We start from the raw sequence: 26,989 nt of genomic DNA on the forward strand, positions 1-26,989 counted from the left end.
CTATTCATGCGTCCAGTGCACAACTATTAATCTCCGTATTCCAAAGATGATAACACGCTGCGTTTGCATAACCTCATTAACTGGTCTGCAGACGCTGTAATGCAGCTTACAAACATTATCGGGGGAAATTGCTTTGGGGCAGGATTACCCAGGACACGACATTCAGAAATCAGTGCTGTTTTTTAATAACTGCAGCGAATGAACAGTGTTTAGACAATGTTCCGACACTGAACGGGACCGATCGGGGTTCTGGTATCAGAGTTTGCAGTTTAGATTTTCCAAACAATCTGAGTGTTGAAATGTTTGACGATTTGTTTGGTTTTTTTTTTTCTAATTTATTTTTTTTTTTAAACAAGGCCTTGGTTTAAGAGCTCTCAGAGGAAGGGCTGTTGTAACAGAGGCACACAAGAGCCCCTGGAAACCGGACCCTGCTTAGCGATGGCTTTGCGAGGTCCCCGTTTCCCCTGTTTTAAAGCAAGGGACCCCCCCCCCCGCCCGAAGCGGCGCGGGGGGGGCACCTGCCGGCGGGAAGCCCCGCAGCCGCCCCGCCGGGGGTCCCGCACCCCCGGGCCCCGGCAGCCGCCGCACTCCGGGCGCGGGGCCCGCCCGCTCGCTCCGGGTGACACCTGCCGGCGGCGGGAGGCGGGCGGGGAGGCGGCGGTGTGCGGGGAGCGGGGGGGGGGGGGGAACCCCGCCCCGCCCGCCCCCCCGTCGCCGCGCGGCCCCCCCGCCGCCCCCCCCCCCCCCCCGGAGCTGTCCGCGGCGGCGGTGCTGACCGCCGCTCTCCCGCCGCCGCTCCGCGCCCGCGCACTCCGCTCCGCGCAACCCCGCGCCCGCCCCCGCGGCGCGCAGCTCCGCGCTCCCGGCAGCCGCATGGCAGCGGAGGAGCTCGGCTGGCGGCCGCGGCCCGGGGCGCCGGGCGGGCGGGGCGAGGCGGAGGAGCGGCGCGCCCTGCGGAGGTGAGGGGGGCCGCGGGAGGGCGGGCAGCCGCGGGCGGTGGGGGACGGCGGCCCCGGGGGGGGCTGAGCCGCGGGCGGGAGGGGGCGCGCCGGCAGCCGCCCGGGGGGGGGGGGGGGGCGGGGGGCAGGAGCGGTGCCCCCGGCTCGCTCCCACCCCCGCGCCCTCCTCGTCCTCGCCCCCGCGCCCCGTCCCTCCCTTCCCTCCCTCCTTCCCATCTGGCGGCCGCACAGACCGACCCAGCCCCCGAACTCCCGGCGATAGATGAAAGTGTAATTTCGGGCTGTGGAAGGACGCGAGGCGATGGCGAGGCAGCCCAGCTCCTCTGTTTCATGTAGGTATTTGTCTTACTTTATGGAAGTCACTAACTATCGCTGCGGCGCATCAGTCATTGCCGGGAGCTGCCCGGCAGAGCAGGGCACGACTGGTTTGCTCTGATTCGGGCTTATAGTTATTTATTTGATGGAGATTCACTGGCAAGCAGATAAATGAGCAAGGATGCCAGGTCTCTGAGCGTGTGGAGTCCAACTTCTGACCGCGGAGGAAAGAGGGATGCTGAGGTGGTGTGGAGACAGGACTGGTAAGAGCTGCCAAGGAGCAGGGCAAGCGAGAACGGCAGGACGAGGGGGAAAGGGGACGGGTGGTGGGAGGGAAGAGGGGGAGAAGGAAAGATGGGTTTAAGACTGAATTATTTGGTTTTATTCCTGAACGTAGCCTCCTGCCCTGGCTAAGGTGTTGGTTGTAGGTTTGTGATGCTGAAGGAACAGCTCATTTTCTTGCCCAGGAGAAGGGACCTCTCCTGCCCGGTCCCTGCCTGCCCGAGAGTCAGGGACGCAGAGGGAGCTCCGGGAGGGACCGCTGAAGTTCATCCCATACTTTTCCCCCCTTCATCCCCCCCTTGCCACTGCTGGCACATTAGCATGCTGGTAGGCTCTGGTGTGTATTTAATGGCTCCATTTGCCGGTGTCTCTGTTAGCTCTCACCGCCTTTCTTCAGCCTCGCCTCACAGCCTGCCTCCCCGGCACCAGCTGGGTCCCTCTCCCCGCTGCGTCCACACGAGCGGGCTCCCCGGGACCCGGGTGCCGCTTCCAGCTCGGTTAGGCAGCGAGAGCAAAGCTCCAAGCCGTACTGGAAGGGGAGGGGGCAAAGCGAAGCAAGCTCAGGCGAGAGAGGCAGGGAGAGACTCCGTCTCGGCAGTAATGAGGGAGAAGCTGTTTAGTCATCTCTCTATATATACTTTCACAATGATGATCACATTTACTGATTGCTTCTGACTGCATTTAGAGAGGGAGTCAAGAGGCAGGCAGCACAGTTCACCTTTTATCCTGAGGAGCGACTGCTCCCCCTTCCTTCCCGTTCCCCAGATTTAGCCCTACTTTTGGGCGCCGAGAGTGTCTTCCCTTGCCAGGTAAGGCATCGCGGCGAGCCGGCAAGATGGGGCTCTCTGGGCTGACTGGGAGGGAGGGGAGAAGTTTGCATGCATTTATCCTAAGCCTGTTGCTTTTGCTCCCAAATCTCTCCAACGGACTGAGGGAGCGAATGTTTTGCAGAAAGTTTTATTATCTGATGTGATTGCGCCGGGGAAGGAAGATGTGACTGACGGAGGATATCGAAGCTTGGGCTGACGTATTTTGCTTTAAAGCAAATATATCTTTGCTGTCTCAGCCTGACCCAACAAGGACAGGAAAGGAGAGAATGAACGATCTCAAGGCTTTGCTCCCATTAGCAGTGTCTCATCAGGAACTCACAGTATGCTTATCAGTCGTGTTTTAAATCCTTCCTGTCTGCTTCCAGAAAGGGAAACACTATGAGATTTTTGTTTTGTTTCTGTTTTCATGAGACTACGAAGAGGTGGGAGCTAACGTGGTAAGAATCCATCGTTTATCTCTTGACCCTTTAGGTGAATCGAAAGAACTGTGCTGGCTAAAGTTCTCCTCCAGAGCTTTACTGACCTAGCCGTGCCTGTCAGGTTTTTGTTTGAACCTGGGATGAAACCACGGTGCCCGCGAAGCGGCTGCAGCGCAGGCGACCTGCGGTAGCCGGCGGTGCTCAGGGAGGGACTCGGATGGGCCGGCAGCCCTGGGAGGGGGACAGGGGGCTCATGCCACAGGCTTTTCTATCAAATTGCCTTGCACCATTTCACTGCCCTCCGAATTAGCTAAAGAAAACAGATCCTTTTCTCTATAGATGCTGACTTTTTTAAGTCAGAAGGAGACAAATTATTTTATTTCGTGTACCAGGGCTTCTAAACGTCATCAGCAGGGTACCGATCTTTTGTTAACTAGCTCCTTTCAAATTACATGCAGAAATTACAGTAGGTAAAATTAGACATATGCGTACAGCTAAATATATGCTTGTTAGAATTAAAGTGTGTCTGTTTGCTGTGCGAGCCGAAGAGACTCTGTCGACTGTACAGTATATTTTGAGCCCAGCCAATTGCTTTCCAGCCTAAAAAGACTGGTTAGCAGTTACCAAAACCCAGGCGTGCAGAAAAGGAGGATTCTTTCCATATTTTGTAGATAAACTAGTTAGTTCGTATTTTTTTTACTCAACTTGGCTTGTGCAGCTCTGAATTACAAAGCCAGTCCTACCTCTCTCCTCATTCTCTCTGATTTTGGGGCAGGGTAGAGTTCCAAGGACTCATGGACAAGAAAAAGCAAAACCTCTTCTCCCTCTCGATCCTTCCTCACAGACAGACAATTTACAGCTGAAAAAGACTCTCTTTTTGTGTATTTTGAGGATCAAATGGGACAGATTCAATGCACCTTTGAAAATTAAGCTGTGTGCACTAAGTTTTCTTAAGCAGCTGCACCTCTGTCACAGAGAAATGAGAACTAAACTTCCACAGAAGAATACCCCTCTCTTTCTCTTTTGCTTCAGTCTCCTGTCCGTTTCACAGCTGAGATATTTATAGCTTCCCCACATATACTGCCAGCATGGAAGGACCCATTTTATCTTTAAAAATTGATTTTAAAAGGTGTAAGTCACTTATGAGTTACCAGCCCTTTATTAGAACAATTATATGTGAAGTATTTATAGTGCCTCAGCAGCTAATGTAGGTAACCTGGAATGTACAACCAAAGTTATAAAAGTACAGAAGAGATTTCTAACGAGGTTCCCCTGAGAAATCAGGGGAGATGAGGATCCAGTGTACTGCAGCTGCTCAGGTCACCGTACATCGCCAGTCCGTCCTGGTAGAATGACTGTGGCGGTGTCGCTAACTGAAATTAAGAAGCAGAGAAGACAGTTCAGCAGCAGGGGGAACAGGAACAGGATGCAGGATCTTGGTCTCTTGGTTATTTGCCTGTATGTATTTGGTGATTAATGAATGAAGGGGTCCTCATCTTGCTGCCTCCTGTTTTGCAGTGCTGTTCTTAACGCAGTGTTTCACAGAAGTTAAAAGATCCACCGCTGCTGCTAAAAGAAATGGGCAGCTCCGCTGCCTGAGCCCTGCGGGTCCCTGGGGATTGCCTCCCAGCTAAAGGCCGGGCGTATTTTCAAAGTAGCGTGGAGAAAGTTTGCAGTGCGGCACTCTGCCTCTTCCCCGCGCAGGCGATACAGCCTGCTCTCCAGGGCTGTCAGTCTGGCACTATTAACGCGCTAAATTCCCTCTTTAGGGGGAGAGAAAAAATAGTGCATAGTAATATTGAACACTCCTTTATAGGGAAATATTGTGGGATGTTTCCTCCAGCGCCATGTATATAAGCAAAGCGTCTCCTTGGGATAAGCATCACTATGGATTAGTATAGGTTTCATAATTACAAAACCTCTTCCAGCAGCAGTAAGATGCCTGCACGAGGGATTTCAATTGTCCTTCAGATAGTAAAATTGCACAGAAAGATACTCCACATTAAGGTGGTGAATGTTAATGTGCCCCGAAGAGGAAGAGCACTTCTGTGCGCAGTTCAGTCATTTTCACCACAGATTGATTCCATCATTTTTTATTCAGTATTTTGATGGCCTGTTGAAATCAATAATGCTGCAGCCTTACTGGCTGGAATGGCAGCTTTCATATAATTCAGAAACTTCAGAGTAAAACTGCCTAGAAGGATACCATGTAGAGGATATAATTAGGCTTTGAGGGCCTGAGTCAGTGGAATCAATGGAATTTCCATTGATAAATCGACTTTTGATAGGGCCCTTAATGCATCCTATAAGATAATGGCACCTTTCTCCGGATAATTTTACAGTAGAGTTAGAAAAACATTAGGGAAGTGAAAGTAAATACAAGTTAAAACAAAAGTTAAATATTGTAAGAACTCTGACCAAAGAACAAAAAGAAAGAGAAAATTCGTGGCTAGATCAGAACCACAATGCCTACTCTAATTTTAAGAGAATGCTGGCTGCCAGTGGCTCAGGATCTGGACAGCTTGGGATATTTTTCATCTAAAAACCAAGAGTGCAGTGAACATATTTCAACCTAATAGTCCTTCAGTTCTTAGGCTGAAGGACTTCTGCCTCTGATAGCTAGGAAATAATCAAGGTATCTTCCTGCTGGAAGAAAGTTGTCCAACTTTGGAGGCTTCCCTCATTCTGATGTTCTTGGTACTCAGCTGGTAGCTTAATCCATCAGCTTTCACACCTGCGATTCCAGCTTACTGTTGCTCAGGTATTCTGAGCAATGTTGCCCTGAAGGGCAGAATTTTCCTCTAGTCCGGTGGAGGGATGTAATACTTCACAAGTGTAAAACCCAGCTCTAAATGAAAGAGACCAGCAAAAATCTGCTGCTGAGGCCACCTCTTTAATTAAAGGTGGAAGAAAACTAATGAAAACCAGAGAAGATCTTCTGGTTCTTTCAACTGAAAATGTTCTTGGTGCAAGACTCATTACATATTGAACTTTTTTAAGACTGGAAACCCAGCTCAGTCCAGTCGTGGCTTCTCATGGCATACTGTTTCATTGGGTGAACTGCAAGCTGCTTTCACTGGAGCTCCCAGCTCTTTCTTGACAGCTGTAGTTAAACTGATGAGCACATGAGGCTTACACCTGGGGAATTATGGATTAGTCTTGTTTGTAAGGAAGCAAATATAAATTAGTGTGTTTATGCTACTTTTAAAATGCTTTTAATGAGGAATCATTTGCTATTCAAAATTTCAATCTATAATAATGCCATAACCCCGCTGAGCTGATTACCATGTGCCTTGTTTAACATCATTCTTCAAATGGGAGATGAGGGCAAGCCAGTTGTTTTAAATTCTTGTGTACGTACCGATGTCCGACTCTTTAGCACAATGGGGCAAGACACCCTGCTTGACTGTGTGTTGTGTTTTTATTTTGTTCTGTATTTTAGATGGAACTGATCTGACTTCCAGCAGGTCTCAGGAGCAGCCTAACCGTCTTCTCCAGTAACAAGGCCTGGGGTCATCATGGCAGCAGGAGTAGCAGCATGGTTGCCCTTTGCCAGGGCAGCCGCCATAGGATGGATGCCAGTGGCCAACTGTCCCATGCCACTGGCTCCAACGGAAAAAAACAAGAGGCAGGATGAGCTGATCATTCTCAATGTGAGTGGCAGGCGTTTCCAGACCTGGAGGACTACACTGGAGAGATACCCGGACACTCTCCTGGGCAGCACCGAGAAGGAGTTCTTCTTCAACGAAGACACTAAGGAATACTTCTTTGACCGGGACCCTGAGGTCTTTAGGTGCATCTTAAATTTTTATAGAACTGGCAAGCTGCACTATCCCAGGTACGAGTGCATCTCTGCTTATGACGAAGAGCTTGCCTTCTATGGGATCCTCCCTGAAATCATTGGGGACTGCTGCTATGAAGAGTACAAAGACAGAAAGCGGGAAAATGCGGAGCGGCTGATGGATGACAATGACTCAGAAAACAACCAAGAAGGGTCCATGCCATCCCTGAGCTTCCGGCAGACCATGTGGCGAGCCTTCGAGAACCCCCACACCAGCACCTTAGCCTTAGTCTTTTACTATGTCACCGGTTTCTTTATTGCTGTCTCTGTGATCACTAATGTCGTGGAAACTGTCCCTTGTGGCACGGTGCCTGGAAACAAGGAGCTTCCATGTGGGGAAAGATATGCTGTGGCTTTCTTTTGCTTGGACACGGCTTGTGTGATGATTTTCACGGTTGAGTATCTGTTGAGACTCTTTGCGGCCCCAAGTCGCTACAGATTCATTAGAAGTGTGATGAGCATCATTGACGTGGTGGCCATCATGCCGTACTACATTGGCTTGGTGATGACCAACAATGAGGATGTCAGCGGAGCCTTTGTGACACTAAGGGTTTTTAGGGTTTTCAGGATTTTCAAGTTCTCTCGCCATTCCCAAGGCTTAAGAATCTTGGGCTACACTTTGAAGAGCTGTGCCTCCGAGCTTGGCTTTCTCCTCTTTTCCCTCACTATGGCAATCATCATCTTTGCAACTGTGATGTTTTATGCAGAGAAAGGGTCCTCGGCAAGCAAATTCACCAGTATTCCTGCTTCCTTTTGGTACACTATTGTAACCATGACAACACTGGGGTGAGTATTACTTTTTCTTATACTGAGCAGCAGGCAAGCGTGTACTAGGAGCTTGACTTCAGTTACTCCTAAGCATTTTCCTGAGTGCATGCATCAAAAGGGGCTGGAACTGTTAAGGGCTTGATTGTTCTTTGCCTTACAACTTCTGCAATTTATGCTTATGTGAAGCTGTATAAAACAGAAAAAGCACTTACACCCACTTGGCAAATGCTTGGCACAATGGTAAATGAGTGCAGGAGGAGCAAGGCTGTGGAGTAGCAGGTCCTGTGTCGCACTCCTTCTGCGGGAGAGAAAAGTTAACATGAGTGCAAGGGAGCTGGCAACTAGAGCTTATGGTTTTTGCAGACTCTCATTCGAGCCATAGATTTTGCACAAGGTTGCTGATGTGTATGTTGTCTCTCTTTGCGATGTCGGTCATTGTTTCTTCACTTGACATGCCAGGAATCATAGATTTGCTGAATTCAAATGGATATTGTGGGCCGCTATGCTCCTGAAAATACGTGGGGATCTCCAGGACATGATGTGTGTTTTCCTTAACTGAGCAGGATACGGGCTTATTGTCTGTGTTTAGTTGTGAGTTTAAGAAATAATACAAGTATGCTGTAGCAGTTGCAGTAGAATTTCAAATATTCCCATGGACAGGTACAAAGATAATTATATCAAAGCAAAGGAAATGTAGCCTGGAGGGCACTTTTTCCCCTTATATTTCATTTCTGTCTTACAGATGTTTCTACTGAGATTATAGATTTGAGCTTCTGTTGCTCTGAACTAAAACCTTTGTAAGCAGAATGACCAAGCCCTCACCCTGCCGGGGTTACGTAAAAGAAAGCAGGCATCACAGGCTGCTGCTTCGGGCAGTCACAAAGTTCTGACCGAGTGCAATCTCTTAATTCCACACATCAGAGCAATATACTAAGTTTACAGTTAGTTTGCAAAGAGTTTTCCCACTGGAGAGTTCACGCAGTTTAATATTCAGATGCAGACAATTCTCATTCTTGTAATATGGTGACCGCTTTTTCTCTAAACTGCTTTTGATTTTAAACACTTCTCTGTGCCTATTATACATGAACAGCCTCACAGTAGCACTTTTAAATTATTAAAATCATAATTCAGCTGTCAGAAAGGGGCAGAATCTGAGCATATGGCAACTGCAAGTCTGAATTTCTTCATTAAGTGAAAGTGTAGAACATGTTTGTCATAGTCACCAAAAGATCTCTTTTTCCTCCTTTTTTAACATCTAAGCAAAGTTGCAAGTTTGTGTGGCAAAAGCTAAGGTCCTCACCCTGGAAAAGAAGTCCGTGCTTGCTTAGAAATCAAAGCTGGGCATTGGATCCCAGCACTCCCCCACCCCATGGTTCAGCTTTCCATATTCTGACTGGTCCATAGTGGTCGGTTCCCACCATCGTACCTGAGCAGCATCAAGGGACGCCTGTCCTGGGTGGCTTCTCTGTGCGTCCTCTCCACAAAGAGGAAACGCATGAAAATACAGTTTTGTTGTCTCGTTTCTGTCTAAGAATGATTGCACCTATCTTTCCATCTACACGCGCTTACGCACATTCACATGTACGTTGTTATATCTTTGTGATAGGAAAGTTGGGGTCAAGGCAACGTTTAGTGTTGGCTGGGAACAACCTTTCTTTGTGAAATACACGCAGAATGTGCTGTAGTGCAATTAAACCTCTGTTCCCGTCAGTGCAGCGACTTGGTCTTGTTCTCTTTCCCTTCCTTTCTGAACGCATGGATAGACAAACCAGAGTGCTCCTGAGGACTTTAAAGTGTTCTCAATCTGTTGTAATCACAGAAATTATAGATGAATGAGTGCCTTTAATGAGTTGACAAGATTTTTTGAAATGATACATTTAAACACGGCTTTGTAAGAGTTCATTGGAAAGGGACCTACAGAATGCTGTCAAAGCTTTAAAGCTTAAACTTCTAGTATTACTGATTTGGGATTTTTGTTGCAGGATTTTAATTAAAATAGGTGTCTCTAGCAAATAGTCTGTCAGCTAAGTTTAGCGACTTACAAGAAACTCAGAAACCTCGATAACAGCAGACCCTGCAGAGCCCCCGTGCTCTCTGCCAACACCTCTCTGCCTCCGACCGCATTCAGCAGGTACCCAGCGCTCCCTTAGCCAAGCACCCAAAGTCAAACACTCTCCGCTGGCTTGCCCAAACCCTGTGCTAGAAAGAGAAGTTGCTACTGTGATCCATAAAACCCGAATTCCTGCCAGGCCAGCTCCCCATGGCCCCAGCCGGACCCCCTCGGAGCGGCACTTTCCGGGCTCACTGGAGGAGCTGGTCGGACGGTGGTGGGTCCCAGCTGCACGGGTGCAGGGACAGCACTGGTGGAGCAAGGTGCCGGCAGAGCCAGCACCGGCCCTTGGCTCATGCAACAGCTCTAACCCATGGCTTGGCATCGTGGCACGGAAATTCATGAACTCTAGAAACGAAACTTTTGGCAGCGGGTCATTTCCACCTTCCTGACTCCCGCCATGTGTGTGGGTGGTTAACATCCCCTGGGCCTCTTCATTTTCCCATAAAACCTTTCCGTTTTGACAAATCGGCATTTTCATACAATATTTCATATACATCTCTCTTCAGAAGTCATTTCAATATGTTTGGAAGGATCTTGTTACTAATGAGAGTACTGGCAATTCCTATCGCAGAGACGTTGCCAGAAATGCAGCCAAAGTCTCTAACGTGCTTCTTAATACATCAGACTTTGCCTAGTTAGCGGCTGCCAGTTCACTGCTTGCATTTCAGCAACGCTCAGAGCTTGTATAAATATCTTAAATATTTTCTGCCATTTGCCTTTAAAAATTCAGCCAGCATTTAAAACAAGGAATTATAAAGCGCAATGGTTTTTAACTCAGATCTATACACATGTATGTATTTTTGTTTTGAACACCAAACCATTTAAATCCAGATAAGTGAACATTTCCCTGACATTGGAATTCCACCATTGCTTGTGACAGAGTGCTTTATAGAAGTGATTTGGAACATGCAGGATAACTTTTCCTATGTTATTAAGACATTAAAAAATGAGCTCAATTTAGGTAAAAGGGAAAGTTTACTTACAACAACCAAACAAGGCTAGCATTAGGAAACCATTAACTCTCCTACTGGACTGTACATCAGCTGCTGTTATTCCAGATTCCTAAGTATCTTTAGGATACAACTGAATTTCCAGGCTGACCCATAAATGAAAAGCACTAAAAATGCATTTCTTCTTGAAGGTGAAGCACTTCATAAAATAGAGCAAGTGCTGCTTTTGGTGGGGCTACTATGCAAATCACTTTTGCGAAATCCAGGACGCCTTGCAAGCTCCTTAGGGAGTTAACAACCCAAGGAGACAGGTACAACAGTTTGTCTGGAATGGGAAACAAAGCAAAGGAATTAAATTATACTGACCCTGCATCTCTGATCCCTTTGCTGTGCTCATCAGCCCTGTTTTAACAGAGACTGTTTTTAATTTAGCATGATTTAAATTTTGCTCAGGAGGTTTTATAATGAAAGCATTATTCTTGGGTGCATCTTAAATCAATCTGAATTACCGAAACAACTATTCAAAATTAATTCAAAATCAGCTATCCAATTCATGCAGAAACATTTTTCTCAAGAGGCCAACAGCTACCCATCTTCTCTCTTGCCCTTGTCTAAAACACCAATACAATAAATACCAGCTCTGCCAGCACCCTCCCTTTGTTCTGCAGGAGGTTTTGACCCCCGGGACCCTCCACCTCAGAAATGCAAGCGCTGCTGAAAGCAGCAGAGGAGCACGGTGCTGGTTCCCAGCGTCAGCATTCATGTCCCTGCCTTGGTTTTTAGCTGACTTGATGTGCACTAGCCTTCAGTTTTACATCTATACAGAGACAGTTTAATTATCATAAATTTTGTTACCTTGTTACCAGCGTGTTGGCTTTATTTACTTTTAAATAGCATTGGCTTGTGGATGGGGCAGCCCCATGTTTCTCTGCCCGCCAGCATGCATCGCAAACACGCCTGCGGTACGAGACCTCTCTCACGCCACTAAACCCCACACCGTTTTTGCCCAGAGTGCATATTTTTCTAAGCTTTTTATAGCTATTTTCATTTCACCTGACAACAGCAGTATGTTTCAGACTCTCGGGCAGTGTCTGTGACCTGCAGCGTAGGCAGCAAATTGTAGTTGTGAAAATCTAAGTGCCACATCAGCCTGCACATCCCGGGGCACGGCGAGGCTCCCGCGGGCCCTGCGGAGCGTGGCGGCCGGGCTCCCCGCCGTCCGGGGGATGCCGGAGCCGAGCACCGGCACCTGGAGCAGGCGGTGTCAGCATCCCTGTCCCCGCCACAGCTGGGAGCAGACCGGCAGCAGAGAAGGGTGAAAAACCTGCAGCGTATCCTGGGGGGAACCGGCACTGAGATCTTTGGGCGATTTGCGTCAAGAAACCAGCAGTACCGCGGACCAAGGAAGAGAGATCGTTGATGGATTTTGTTCTGGTTTGAGCTTAGGGATATGCTGTGTCATTTTTCTGTTGCCTAACGAAGGCTGCGCTCCCATAACTCACCGCCCTTGGGGTGGTCTGAGCAGGGCCTATCTTCTGTCTGTCTGTCTCCCTTACAATCTGCAAGAACATAATGGTTTCGAGATCACTATCCCTCTTTCAGATTCAGCTGCACTGGTGAATGAGTTTAAAAGATACACATCAGTGCACTTGGACAACACAGTCCTATCTATATAATTAATTTAAGGAACCAGGTTAACACTAGGAAGTCAATAAAACAGACGTGCTGGCCTGGTTATGTCAACAGCCTGATCTGGAGCAAGATCTGAGATTTCTTACCGTTTTTACTAGCTGAGTGCTTAGAGACCTGGGATTTGGGGGGATAGGGGTCTATTTTGGGTTGTCTTGGCCCAGGCTGGTACCCTGTGGTTCTGCAAAATGTGGGTCAGAGAAAGCGCCAGAACTGACACCTGATCAACCCCTCCGGCAGAAACATCGGTCTTCGTTTCGCGTATTGCTTGGGCTTTCCTTCTTATTGGTATTCAATCATGGACAAGAAAGGGGATGAAATTTAAGTAGTGAAATAGCACGTGAAATACTTGCTGCCAAACTGTTGACAGCTGGACTAGCGTGAACTTATTGAATACTGACCACGTTTCTTGCAAATGCTGCCAGCTACCGTGCGAAGAGAGATCTCTTTGCAGTTATTTCTCCAATGCAAAGTACTGAAACCACTCAAGCTGATAGTAACCTTCATTCACCCTCCTTCGTGCACGCTAAGAGGAGTTTGCAAAGTAAGGAAAATAATAAATCATCTCTGGAGCGCTGCCATTCCCGGCTTCTCTGGAAAGATTGCCGTTTGGCCCAGTAATCATATTGTGTGTGTCAGTACTTCAGTAACTGCCATTAAACTGGATCAGAAAAATTGCTTTAATAGAAACACTACTTTGCATATTTAACATCATCGATGGAAGGATGGATGAGATGTGGGATATTTCCTTTGTAAAGCAAGGCGCTAAAACTTCATCACTCTCACCATTTCCCACACAGTCAACAATTCTCATGTCCACAGGCCAAAGAACTGCTTGAATTTAATATACAGAAAGTCCAATCAAACAATGAATTGATGGAGCTACACAAAGAAGCCATTTTCTTGAGCTTTCATTCTCTTGCCTCTAGCTTCATCTTATACGAAATGTGTATCAATCTTCTTCTCCTAATGGATTTACAGATATTGTGTGTGAAATGTCTTTGTATCAGAAACTACAGGTGGAACCTTTTCCCTTCACTATCTTGATGTAAATCTCAGGCAAGCATCTCATTTTGGAGCTACTTATATTCACCAGAACCCCAGAAGTATTAAAATACCTTTATTCATTCTCAGAGCAAGTGGAATTCACTGGATTTTTCTCTCTCTCTCAAAAAAAAAAAAAAAAATATCTGTCCTTAGGCTTTTTGTGGCTTTGGATATTTGTAACGATTGCACGTATGTGCAAACGCACCATTTTTAGTGCGCAAGACAAAATAACTTTCCTTTAAGGTAAACTCGTTGTGTGAGAAGTGAATTGTTTTGAACAAGGCCAAGTAACGGTACTGGCTAAAATTATAACGTGACTGCTAAATTTACCAACAGAAACCTTGGCAGAGATGCATCTATAGCAACTGATTTAAGACATTTTTCTAAGCTCCTCTTCCTTTTTTTCCCCCTCTCTTTCTAGCCTGCATCACAGTCAGTGCCTGAGAAATACAGATTAAAGATAACAGTGTATTTCCATTGGAGATGAAGGGAAGCGATTGGCTTGCTGACTGGATCTGAGCTATTTTTAGTCTCATAAAATGATAATTTCATAACAGCACTGACACAGTAAAAGTAATTAGTTTACAGAGATCAACTGAAAATAAGGGACAGAGTAGCCACTATCAGTCGGAAAGCAGGGAAAGGGGAAGTGCAGTTAAAGGCCCTGCAACAAATTAGCCCAAACCAATTACGCCTCTTAGCTGATTACAGCCCATCCAGTCCGAATCAGTTTTCGGAGTGAATTGCGGAGCAGAGATGAGCACAGAGGGAGTTTCTGAGCGCCCCGCGCCCCTGCAGCCCCCCGGCCGCAGCTCAACCCTCCGCCCGGACGGCTGCCACCAGCCACCCTCGCTCGGCACAGGTGACAGCGGTACCTCGCGGTACATCGCGGCCTTGCCCAGGCTTTCTTACCTGGCACGGATTTAGCGTGGGGCACCTAAAATATGAAATGAAACTCCAGCCCCACTTTAATATTAGGAAACCAATATGAGACATTTTTATTGCAATTTCTTAAGGGATCGGTGCATTCTAGGCGGCTGAAGCCAGAATGTGGGAGTACCTGTGACCTGAAGGAGCTTATTTCCAGGCTGTAGAGGAGTGTCCCAGGCACTGCAGTGGGACCATCTCATTAAAAAAAAAAAGAAAAAAACTACAAAAAAGTGTAAGATAAACAGAGAAACCTCCTCAGCTTAGCATCAGCTAGCGTTCTTCCCTGCCACCCATCACACGTACAGCCGGACTCGAATCTCGGGCACCACGGCACTCTCAGTGAACATGAACACCGTAACTCAGTATGGTTTCAGTGGAAGCCATGTACTATTAGCATTTAATGCAGGCCGTGTCTTCCTACCCTTCATTCCAGTCCATGCAGAAGTACGCAGGGACGGAGCTGCCAAAGCGCGTTATCAGAGGACATAGCAGGTTTATTTATTTTTAATGCAGCACAAGCCTCAGAAATGGCGATACCCAAATCTAGCAGGTACTTTTTGCGCTACCCATGGAAGCACTCGGGCAACGTGCTTTTGCGCATGGCCCTGGCAGTTAGAGGACCCACGGTTCGGCGCCGGCTGCCTCTCACGGCTCAGCGAAGGGTGCTGGCAGCCGCAGCGATATCCCGCGGTGAGCATCACGGCTCAGTAGAAGTTGAAGAAGAAAAGAGCTACAACTAGGTCATTTACCCATTGCCCTCCCGCTCTCGCTGCTTTGACATCCAGCACAGAATTTTTTTTTCTGTCAAATTCCACCACATCCACGGTGAATTTATTAATATTTTCCTTTGGCGCAGACAGACTGCTGGATGTTTTTCCTGCGGCCCAGGAAGACAGGCAGGGTTCAGCCGAGCTCTGCCTTCTCCTGGACAGGCAGTGCCTACAGAAACAGATTGTGCCTATTTAACTATTTACCACTGCTACATTAGAGCACATTCAAGGGCTGTAATTCACCTCTTGAAGTTACAAGTAAGTGTGGAAGAGTTATTTTAAAATCAATATCTAACAGAATGCCATTGTTCCAACATTAAAACCTGCTGGGAAATTACTAGGAGGCATGTGGCAAGTCAAATCACTGCCTGCCAGAGGAAGAAACAACTCATTATTCCTTTAAAAGGTGCAAGTCTTTACGGGCTTTTCGTTCTGGTTTGCAGCCTCAGAAATGACGCTGGAGCATCTGGCTCTTTCTTTCCCTCATTCTTCCGTGATTTCACTCTTTTGTTCTGGCTCTACACTGTGGACTTTTCCTTACTTTCTGCACGGGGCCGTGAGGGGTTCGGGTCTGGGGACGAGCGCTGCGATGGCGTTGTCAGGGCTGTCGCTCCCCCTGATGGAGGGTGGCACTTCGCATATGAATTCTCTCTCACCTATAAAAGCATCTGCAACAACAACAAAACCAAAACGGGCAGCCACTCAATGTCATTTCCCGAGCAGGCTCTTCACTGCTCGGGTTCAGGAGAGCCGTTGAGCAGATCGCCTGGGGAAGCCTACTGCTTTAATCTTGGCCTGCCATCTGCGACAAAATTAAAACACAGATCAGCTTTAGGTTTTTGCCTTCAGGACTTTGCGAAATTTGGCTGACGTACGTCCCCAGAAAGCCCTTGAGAAGGATTGTTTGCCTCTGAAGGGAGTAGTCCTGTGGAACCATGAAACCTAAGCTTAAGCAGAGATGCAGAGGTCTCAGTGCAACTGTGCTGTGGAGTCTCCTAACAACAAGGTCAAATAATTCAAGTAATAAGTCTTGCACGTACGGAGGGAAGCAGCCGCTGTTACTGAACGTGCACCACGTACGGGTTTGCTGAACGCTCGTGCGGCAGCAGGACAGAAATAACGCCCCGGCACCCACAAACCTCGCCCAGCCTTGCAGCAGGCAGGAGCGAAAGCTGCTGGGTTCGCTTTTAACAGCTCGTGTTAATCAGACAACACATCCTCAACATTGTGAAGTACCCTTAGCTTTTTATTACGGGTAATTATTTTTCACGTACTTATTGCTTTATTCTCTCTGTACATGTGACTCCCCTTTGCCATCTAAAAGACACAAACTGCTGCTGGTTTTCTCATCTTGCCTGTAGACACAGGGTTTCACATCAGACATGAAAACAGCAGATAATAAAATCTTGAGTCACTTTGAGCCTTTAATATTTAAATGCACAGCCTTGAGATAACAAGATTTCACCCCACAACCAGACAGCCCCTTTATTTCTTCTCTGTATTAAATAAAAATTACTATTATTTAATTCTGCTTATTTTCTCACCCAGTTGCCCCAGTCCTCACTTCCATGTCTGTATGCTTTACATGCACTTTTGCGGTGTAATTTGGAGACATCATCAACAGTACACGCTTTTTTCTGTATTTGTTTGACCTGGAGCAGAAGGGAGTCATCCTCCTTCAATATTAATTACAGTCACTATGATAAGAACAAAAATAGCACTTTATTTTTCAGCTGAAAAGGATAATGCAAGCCAGTTATTCTTGCAACCTAATGCATGGCAGAAGTAAGCTATCTTCAAAAGGAAAGCTAAAATGAGAGAAAGCTGCTCCGAGCTGCTTTCTCCTAGAGTACATCTGCATCGGTGTCTTAGTTTGGATCAGGGACGCTCTTTGAAAGCAAACTCAATTGCCCTGTCCGTACTGCAGTTTGGCTCACAGTGCAAAGGGCTTTCAGAGTATGCAAACTGCTTTCCTTCTGGATAAAATACAACTGGAAGATGCACTCCAGGAACGCACCTAATGCGCTCTTACTGCTAATGGGCGTTCAGTCCATGGAGCAGACTAAGACTAGTCTAAAATTAATCCTCTCCGAGATGTGTACAGTAGGGATGCTTGGTCCTCTGCACCAGCTCAGCTCCTGTTGAGCCGCGCTACCTGCTAATGCAGATATAAACTTATTCTTTCCCTGCAATTGATTTCACAACTCATTCTCAATTACAATCCTGTTTTAGTGTCTTTTGAGGTTTACATAGTTTTGTGGTCTTTTGTCATCAGTATTAAACTGAGAAAAGCTCCAATTGCTTCTTTCTGCCTCTTCAGAGGGAAGATAGGAGTAGGCTGTTGTCGATTGAACAGACTCTGACACCTCCGTTACTCCACTGCATGAGAGCCTTTTTCTAGTAATCAGTGTCTGAAATGAGTAGAAACAGGACTTAAATTTACCACTTTGAACATGAATCAATGAAGCATTATTGCCAACACACATCCTTCACTGTCACACATTTCAGTTGTGCTGTTGGTTCAGGAAGATTTAAAACCCTGTCTCCCACCCAGCTTTGCACCTGTGAGATATCCTTTTTATCAAGCTCACTCTCTGATCTCTGCATAATTAACCAAAATATGAAATCCTGAGCTTCTGCCGTGCATGTGTGTGCTTTAAAACTTCCTGCAAGACCACTAGATTGCATACAGATGGGCAATCACGGTCAGCTCACAGGAGGTAATCACAACTTTTACTTGGTGCCTCTTTCGTTTTCCTGCCTACTTACATCTGCCTAACCGTCTGTTCATCAATCCAGGGAGCATCCATCATGTAACAGGATGAGTCCTACTGAGTCAGACGCTCTGCTTCAGTTCATGAAATGAGTTGGCATGATATTCTAGCCTTGGCACGCTAGATGCAAAAGACTTCAGCCCTTTTAGATATTTTTCTGCTACAGAGGAATAGCAGGCCAGATTAAATAATAGAAACATTCATTCAGCAAGCCAGCTGTTGAATGAAAATAGGCAAAACAGATGAAATTAGGTAAAAGTCATCTCTCTTGCTAAGGGTCAAAACAAGTAGTAAGCTGGGCTGAAGAGAGACAAGATTTTGGGCAGCAGAGGGCTGAGCAGGATGAATTCCACCACTAATGAGCTTAGTGAATAAGCTCATTACCTAACGAGCTCTATTGAACAAGCTTGATTTCCAGCCTAGGGAAAGCCTTCTGAATAGATAAAACATAGGTAAACAGCTCCATCAGTTTACACACAGAAGACATATCTGTAGCTCAAGAGGAAAGTCACGGTCATTGTCAGATTCCTTCCTGAAGGCGTAGATGTCAGGATGGATCAGAAAAGCAACAAATGCTAGAGGCTCTTTTCCAGTTTTGACCTTTCTTTCCAAATTCCAATACGAACAAGGATGCACGCCGACATGACTTGTTAAAACACACGTGTCCTAATATCTTTCCTGTGGCATTAACATCGGACTATTCCACCCTCCATGTAAGACACCACAGAGCTGCACTAAGTAACCTGCAGAGGTCCTTTCTGACTAAAATTATTCTATGGTTGTATGAACAAATGCTCCTTGAATGGCACATCTCTCTGGATCTCCATCTGAAACCCCAACCCTGCTTTTCTGGCTTGGGAAAATATGTCAGATCAGATGCCAATTTAGAGGTCTTGCTAAATGTCCCAAAGGAAATCTCAGATCCACGTTGTCTTGTGGACAATTTGTCACCCAGAAAGGTAGGAGTCTTGAAGTCTCTAGTCTGTAAGGAATGGTCCATCGTGTACCCGCATGCTGCTTAGCACAGTTTTCAATTCTGTTGGCTTAGAAGTGAAAGGAGAAAATGAGATTTCAGAAAAGGAGAATAGATCTACAGATGTTGGAAGAAAAATCTTTAAGTATTAATTTTGTCTTCTACAGAGTAACACTTGCATTTATTTTTACCATTTTTTTTCTTAGATTTTCAGCAGATACTGAAGTATGGGTTAACTATTCAGCTCCTATAGTCGTGTCACTCTCAGCCACTGCCACTGTCCATCCTTTGTTATCGTCTGAGCAGAGCTAAAAAATGTCTGAAGAGGAAAAGGGAAAGAAAATGTCTGAACTTTGCAGTAAAAAGTAACTGCTAGTTTGGGAGGAGATAAAGATTTTTAGGAGGAAACAGGTGTTCAGTCTTTAAAAATAGGTACATTTAAACCTAAGCATGCATGCCCTCAAGTGCACATCGCAGGGTAAATACACCCGCACACAGCTCGCTTGTCCATGTCAGCGTATATTCACATGATTGCAGCACGAAAGTCTGGCACCAAATGTACTGTGAACTGAAGATGAATCTCAGCAGCTTTTACGATTCACTTTTTGTCAGAAACAAAGGAGGCGCCTGTAGCTGCCTCGTTAGCCGGGTCCGGGGGGGCTCGCTCGCTGCTGCAGCACCGAACACCCGCTCCCCAGGCAGGGCTGCGGCTGCGCGTCTCCTTCCAGGGCCGCTTTATCGACAGCTTTGACAGCCCCTTGCGATTTCATCTATGTAAATAATTTTTAATGGCTCTGCCCACTCTGATCACAATGCGTATCGGGAGTAACTTCATTACAGTCAGTGAGTCACACCACTGAAAAACGAGTGTCACTGACAGCGAAACTGGGCTCAGTGGATTTGAATAGGTCGGGGTGTAATTTGGGAGACATGTTATGCACTGCTTTTATGGGAAAGTCATTATGGCGAGAGATGCCTTCTGGTGTCAGGTCCTCCACAGAGCCGTATCTCATCTTTCATGTTTGCCAGCGCTTTCCTTGGGCACCCCGTGAAGAGCGGCGATTTCCAGCTCGCAGTATTAGATGCACTATAGTTACGCCACTTAAGAAAACTGTTGGATAGAGTTTGTGTGCAGCCATTAATAACTGCTTCCCTGGCAATATCAAAACAGAGTGGGCAGACAGCACATCTACTACCTATAGCACTTAACTATACAATAAATTAAATCCGCCCATTAAATCATCACAAACTGAGAGAAAGGGCATTTATCTGAACATCTGTGCATAGTGAATGCTTTATTTGCAATGTGAAATACTGATGATGAAAACTATGGGTGACTAAAAGCAAGTCAGATGAGGATTTGTGGAATTTTGTGGGAAATAAGCATAGCTAATGCACCCCGCACTCGGAGCAGCGGTTTCGGAGAACGCGCAGCCAGACAGACGAGTGAAAGCATCGGCCGCAGCGGCATGCAGACAGACACACGGACGCCCCGCCGCTGTGAGGCAGTAACAGCACCTTTGCTGAACTTGGTTTGCAATATCAGACAGCTTCACACGAGTGCATGCCGGCAGTATTAGTGCAGCACAGAAGAGGAGCAGGAGTTGTCTGGCAGTGCTAGTGGAGTGTCTCTGGGTAGAAGTGGGCAGGCAGCTTCCCTTTGCCTTCCTGTGTCCCATTTCATTGATTACTCTTAGCTTGTTCTCAGCCTCATTGCTGGATTGTACAGAAAGATCTACCTCTTTCTCTAAAGGTCGTCATCACGTTTGATACGGGATACCATAAAACATGTTGCAGAAGGAGGGTGCCTTGTGTCCTGCATTTCTGGACAACGTTTCTCCCTCACGAGCTGTCACAGTGGCTTAGCGTAATGGGCTTCTGAGGGCCAGATATAACTGCCAAGGGACACGGTGAAGGGGTTTTTAGACACCGTGACCATTTTCCTCATCCGGTCCTATCACCAGGGAAAGATAGAAATGAAAGTACAACAGCATCTTTGCTTCTGTGCAAGCTCTCCTCATGACTCAGGACAAAAAGCTCCATCCGAGCAAGGCAAAATTATGATAACTTTGTGCTTCCCATAGCAACCTTCGGCAGCCGTTTGGGAAGGACCTGATAACCTTTTGTCAATTAGCTGTATGGATCTCTGTGCCAGGATTCTCAAAGTCAAGTAAGACTTAGATTGCACCTCTGCCTGTGAAATGACAGAGGTCCAAAGTTTTCTTCACTGTGCTCTGTTCTTCCAGACACCCAAAAGCAGTTGCCAACTGCTGGGCAACGACCTTTATACATGGAAAAAAACTCTGATATATTGAATCCCCAGCTATCTGGAATTTAATCGGGTAAACATGGACGGTCAGATATCCCTCTCATCCCACAATTGGATCGCTCCAGTTACAATTCTGCTGCAAGACAGGCACTGTCTCCACTGCCCCGCTGAAAGGCCAGAGGTCCGGGGAGAGAAGGTGACCTGACAGTGGTCATACAGTAAGTGTATCAGTAATCAGCTCAAATGGCTTACTTCCAAATGTGCAATGCAATCTAAATAAAATATCAAAGAACTTGATCTCCTCTCACAGATAAAAGGAGAGAACGGTGAAAAAAATCACACAGAATTTGAGATGATAGAATAAAAGATGTTCTACAGGTCTATGTCTTCTTGCTTTATAGGGAAAGACCACAAATGATTTCGCAAAATGCAAACAGAAGTTGTTTCTTTCCCAGACACTGATTTATTATTTAATACTAAAATACTATAAATAACAAATCTGCAGAATCGTCTAGCCAAGAAACGTATGCGTGCGCGTACAGAAACACATACACCTCTCGCCAGGCTCGGCCAAAAGGTTGTCGTTCAGCTCGGCCTGCGGATGGGCTGTTTCTGCTGGTGGTAGTGAATTAACGAAGCCGTTATGACTATTCCATCCCTGCCTCACCGGTCATGTGCTTGCAAGTATTTCTGTCACTGTCCTGGCCTTTCCTCATATTAAACTTCGCCTATAATTTATCAGTTTTAATAGATTATAGCTATACCATTTGCCAGAAGAAAAACCAGTTCATCTGTGTGCCACACAGTACTTCAGATTAGCAAGCGGGACGTCCGTGTCTCAGGCGCTTGGGCACTCTGCAAAATTTTACCCAGCAACTTAACAAAGTGGAATATATGTACTTTGTGACAAGCACTGCCACGCTGTACGTAAAATGTTAAATAGCAGCAAAATCAGTCCATTTAAGTTACAAGATAATGTAAGGGTTTAAGCTTTTACTGTATAGCCCATTTTAAAGTACTCCTGGATATGCTGTTCTATGGTAAAATTAGATTTTTAGCAAAACCTGGCCTATACCATATAGTCCAAATACTTAGCATAACAAAATGTAATCATAGGAGTCAGTTTGCCATCTAAGATGCGATGCATCCTGTAGATCTTTTTTTCCAATCTTTTAAATGCAATTTTCTGTCCCACTCTGTTGAAGACCAGGCTAAATCAATAAAATAAAAATAACATTGTAATGTTATATCTTGTGGCAAAAGACTAACGTCGCTTCTAGTCAGTAGCTGTAAAAGCGATAAACCCAAACCAGATCTCACGCAAACGTGCAGGTCTTTGACTGTCTTCATGTGGCTGCTTGTCTATGGAACAAGGCGCTGAACCCCACTGACACCAGACCCTGACTTTCAGCAGTCCCAGGTTTGTCCCGCTACCTTGCCCACAGAGAAAAACCACTTCATCAAGAGCAACCACATCTCCAAATACAGCATAGCGATTTTTCGTGGTTTTAATTGCATTTTCATCCGTTTCAGAAGCGTTTCTTGGTTTTCCTAAATAGTGCGATCTTTCACAAAACAGAGTATGTCTCCCCCTCAGCTGTAAACCAGACTGTTCACACACACACACAGTGAGATGTTTCCAACCACAGGAGAATAAAGAACAGTCATTTAAAAATACGGATTAATAGGAACGCTGAAGAACGTTTGTGCAGCTCTGCTCTAGCCACCTGTAAGTACAGGAGAAAAAAAAAAAAAAACAAAACAAATCTCTAATTGATTGGAAAGACTTTTCCTGTAAGATGCTTGAGCATCGTAGGAGCACGCCAGCTCTCCAGCTGACGGCGTGCCTGGGCTGCGCTGCTCCGAGAGTCAGAGGGAAAACCAACAAATGCAACAAATCATCTACTTAGTCAGCGGGCAGAGTCCAGCCTCCGAATTTAAAAACACTCTGCCTAATCGTTATTCATTGCATATTTTTTGCCTTGTACAGCTCTGTCACTGGTTAATAAAATACCACAAGATGACTGTCCACTTTAAGCGATTACGTGTAAGATGCATAATGCAATAGTTGGAGCCCACGCCATGAACACTTCCAGAACACAGCATTAATGGGTACATTTCATGACCTTTCTATGGAAAGATGGTGAAGAAAAGAAATCAAGTGAGCAGAAGTCACAGGTCACAGCCCAGTGGACTCAACAGACACCTTAAAATCTGCCATCTGCAATTTTTGAATCCCATGAATACCGTGAGTGTATCCTTAGCCATAACCCTACATGCATCCAGCCGGGAGTAAATCAGATTGAGCCGGTATGAAAAAGATTCTTGAGGATTTTGTGTAAGATGTGGAAAGCAACCACACCACCATATATGATAAAACACAACCATAAAATAAAAGACTGAAGGCCTGAATGATTGGGCATTAATGCAAAGTGATTTTTAAATGTTACCATTCAGATATGGTAGAAAATAATATCCCTCTTGCAAAAAAACAGGACTGACTGTAGAAAACAAAACTCCCTACAGAACCTGGTCTAGGGGAAGGTGTCCCTGCCCGTGGCAGGGGGTTGGAACCAGATGATCTCTGCGGTCCCTTCCAACCCAACCCATTCTATGACTCCATGAAAAGGCAGCCCTGAGGAAAGACACGGCAGAAGCGTGGGTCTCTCTGCCTAGCGAAGCTCAGCATTTCCAAACGGTTTTCCTTTCTCAGTGTTCAAACTTTTACATAATTCAAGAGGAGTCAGTACGTGCTGTTAGGTAGGTCTGTGTCTGAAGAGCCGCAGCAGAGGATGCGCACCCGCAGGCAGAGACACAAACAGGACTTACAGACATTTTTCCCCTTATTCATTTCTCAAAAGTATCACATATGTGGACTTTACAATAAAATTATCATAATTTTTTTTAGTGCATAGACATGTCAAAAATTGCTCTTCATGTGCTGATATACTCAGTTAAAGTTGATCTGAGACTAGTCAGCACAAGAGAGGAATTCAATACCCTTTTGGAGGTACGTGTGCTGGGCAATACTTTTCTAGTCTGTGTATGGGCCAATGTGCAATTGAGCAATCTGAATCCTGGTCTAATTATACACGCGAAACATGTCAAGCATCACAAGGAGTGGTAGGAAATGAAGTCTAAAATTTCAGAGATTAGGTTGATGAAGAGATTGTATGCAGCTGTCAATAGAAGTCCTCTTCCTTCTCAACAAGTGCCCCCCGTGGTCACAGATCACTCGCTGGATATGCCGCGCCTGACAGCAGGGTTGCGAGGAGTATTCTCTGAACGGAAGGGATATTGGCTTTATGCCCACTGTGAATAATGGGCTTTGTCAGGAATGATCTATTTAAAAACTAAGCGCTACACAGGGTTGTCTTTCAGACATACGCGACCATTTTTACAAGGTATCACGTTAGCGGTGCTGAGGGCCGGGGCTCCCAGCGAGGCTGCGGTCCCGCACAGAGGCGGCCAGCCTGCCCTCGGCTCGTGGCCACGGTCCCCGCCGGTCTGGGGGCAGCGAGCGAGCAGAAGGCAGGAGATGCCGCCCCAGACACGGGCACAGATCTGCATGGCAAAGCCTGCAAGCCCCCAGGCCGTCATCAGCTTTCCCACGGACGTGGAGCAAGGGGACACAGTACAAGAGCATAAGAGGGTGAATGTACATAGCTTATTCCCTTCCCCAAAGCCTTTTACTACAAGGGACAACAGGCGTCCTACTCAGTCCTCGTTCATCCTGCCCTCAGCACAAAGACGTGAGCTGCCCAGCAGGGAGGGGCGGCGGGAGCACAGTTCAAGACCGCTTGTCTTCTCTCCCACCTAGATATTTGTTTGTGCCAGTGCAAGCTTAGGGGGTTAATTCCTAAGCCTAAAAGACTCCTTCTTAGGGACCTAGGGAAGAAAAGAGCTGCTAAGGGCCAGTTATTTCTGCTGCCTCTCCTGCTGCTTTTTTCATATTATGCATCCTCCCAAAATGTCTTTTTTTTCCCTTCCATCTGAGTCACATTCTGCTTTCCTCTCCCTTACCAGAGCAGTGATTTTGTGCTTCTGTTTAGGGACTGTTTTAGAAAGAGGGGAAGCATCTGTGCTGCAACCGCAGTAGGTGACCCGAGCGCGAAGCTGTCTCACAACTCCACTGCCACAGCAGTTGTAGTGCTGCCGAGGCTGTAACCCCGCGACAGCTCTGCGGAGCAAACAGCTGGTGTCTGAGATGATTTCGGTGACGTGAGATGGTTTCAGAGACTAATGTTCTCCCAGCTCACTGTTGACACATGGGACAGGTAAATGAGATTTACTTTGGCATCTCATTCACTTCTCAATCCATCTTCTCTAGTACTTTTCTCCCCTCCAGCCTGTACATGGAAAGGTCAATCGGTTTAATTACAGATATTAGACACCTACGTGCCATTTGCAGATCTACTAAGTCTGCTCGGGCAACTGGAACTTTGTTGCACGCTCCTGGCTGCTTTTTGCCCCCAATATAATAGCAACAGGTTTCTTATTGCAGCAAAGAAACCTCCCCACGCGGTCACTGCACTGATAACAAAAGAAATAAATAACTGAAGAGTAGTGAGTTTTAATGACATTCCTGCAGCTTCACCAAGACTGTCAGAATATGCTACAAGTATTTATTAAAGTTCACCGTCTTCCTAAATAAATATCGACATCTCCATTTTACAGATGTAAAATCCATGTCAGCAAACAACAGAATTTCTGCACAAACCATGCAATAACGAATTCCCTGCTCCTGTTTTGGGCAGCAGCAGATCCTTCTCAGGGGAGCAGGGGAACCTGTGCAGTCCCTCAGACCATCACCTGTACCAGAACGGCGATAGCACAGCCATCTGAAGGCAGCTTTGATCACATCATTCTCTCTTTCTTTCAAGACCCTGACTTCCACAGAAGGTGACCAGAACGGGTCACCTCCTGCAGCCGCGCAAGGGGTGGCCCTCAGATTTTCTGATGTTGGTTCAGAGAGTCAGTCCGGCACTTTTCCACCTGTAGTTCTTTTGCTAATCACTGTAACACCACCCCAGAAGACAATTCTGCTGACAAGGCAGGTAGTTGTGATACCCGCCGTTTCCCTCTGCATCACTGGTCTGTTCGGTACTCCCACGTTCAAGACCTTTTGAGAAGCAGAGGCACAAATCCATTAAGGGACTATAAGCAGTCGACTGAGACTGGCGTGTTGTTTCTATCCCTTTTGAGAAACCCACAAAATTCTACAGGGGTCAAAACAAACACAGAAATACACAAACAAACAGGAGTTGCCTTAGTCTTTGGAAATGATTCTGTAGCGTGTTCCAGGAACTCATACTGCAGCATAAACTTCACTTTGAAATAAAGGACACTTTACGATTTTTAATTGCATCCTAACCTTTCATTAATTGGGCTTTATGCAGTGAGCAACATCACAATAATAGGTCTGCAACCTCTGTGCAGAATGCAAATGGGCCACAGAGAGCACCTGAGCGTGCCAGGCCGCCAGCCGCCGGGGAGCTAATGGACTCACCCGGCACAACAGAGACTTCCTAATTATCCAGTGGCCTTTGTTTCACTGGAATTACTTTCAAAATAAGCAACATCTGAAGAGCATTCCCCACACACCACAAATTTTGGCATTCACTCATCACAGAGGCATACAACAGCTCTAGAAAGTGATGGCTTTCAGCAGCTCTGAAAAGTCAGATTTTAAATTTATTTCCATAATAATGAGTCTAGTGAACAATTTTGTCAGAAAGATTTATTTGCATACCTCACATTTATGTTTTCATGTCATTTCTGAACTTTCCATAAACAACAGATTTTACAGCTAATAAAAGTGATAATCCCAAGGGCGGTAACTTTGTTTATGGCTTCGGCTGCACGCATGCAGTCTGCCTGCATCTACACCGCAACGCCCGAGGGACCGATCCTGCAGGATGCTCAGCACAGCCCTGGCTATGCCTGGAGCTCACCTGTCTCTGCCCACAATGCACAGAACCTGCAGGATGAGGCCATAAAGTGTGAACTCAGGGCTTGAAAGACACAGACCCTGTCCTCGGCGAGAGAAGGGAGAGCACA

At 46.3% G+C, this 26,989-nt stretch overlaps 1 protein-coding gene across 6 annotated transcripts in view; it reads left to right on the forward strand.

The window, feature by feature from the left end:
• Positions 1 to 862: 862 nt before the first annotated feature.
• KCND3 (potassium voltage-gated channel subfamily D member 3) overlaps positions 863 to 26,989 on the forward strand; it is a 134,747-nt gene continuing 108,620 nt past the window's right edge. For 3 of the 6 annotated variants that reach the window (XM_087761934.1, XM_087761938.1, XM_087761939.1), the window contains exons 1-2: positions 863 to 959; positions 6,248 to 7,432. In XM_087761934.1, the coding sequence (XP_087618060.1) occupies positions 6,324 to 7,432 (1,109 nt within the window). In that variant the 5' untranslated portion in view covers positions 863 to 959; positions 6,248 to 6,323. Of the gene's footprint in view, positions 960 to 1,177; positions 1,292 to 1,409; positions 1,538 to 2,284; positions 2,366 to 6,247; positions 7,433 to 26,989 lie in introns of those variants that run through there. The other 3 variants (XM_087761935.1, XM_087761937.1, XM_087761936.1) reach the window with 3 other exon arrangements.

The sequence above is a fragment of the Nipponia nippon genome, unplaced genomic scaffold (assembly GCF_047370975.1).
Source record: "Nipponia nippon isolate SJK-2023a ecotype South Korea unplaced genomic scaffold, ASM4737097v1 scaffold_25, whole genome shotgun sequence".
Lineage (NCBI taxonomy): Eukaryota > Metazoa > Chordata > Aves > Pelecaniformes > Threskiornithidae > Nipponia > Nipponia nippon.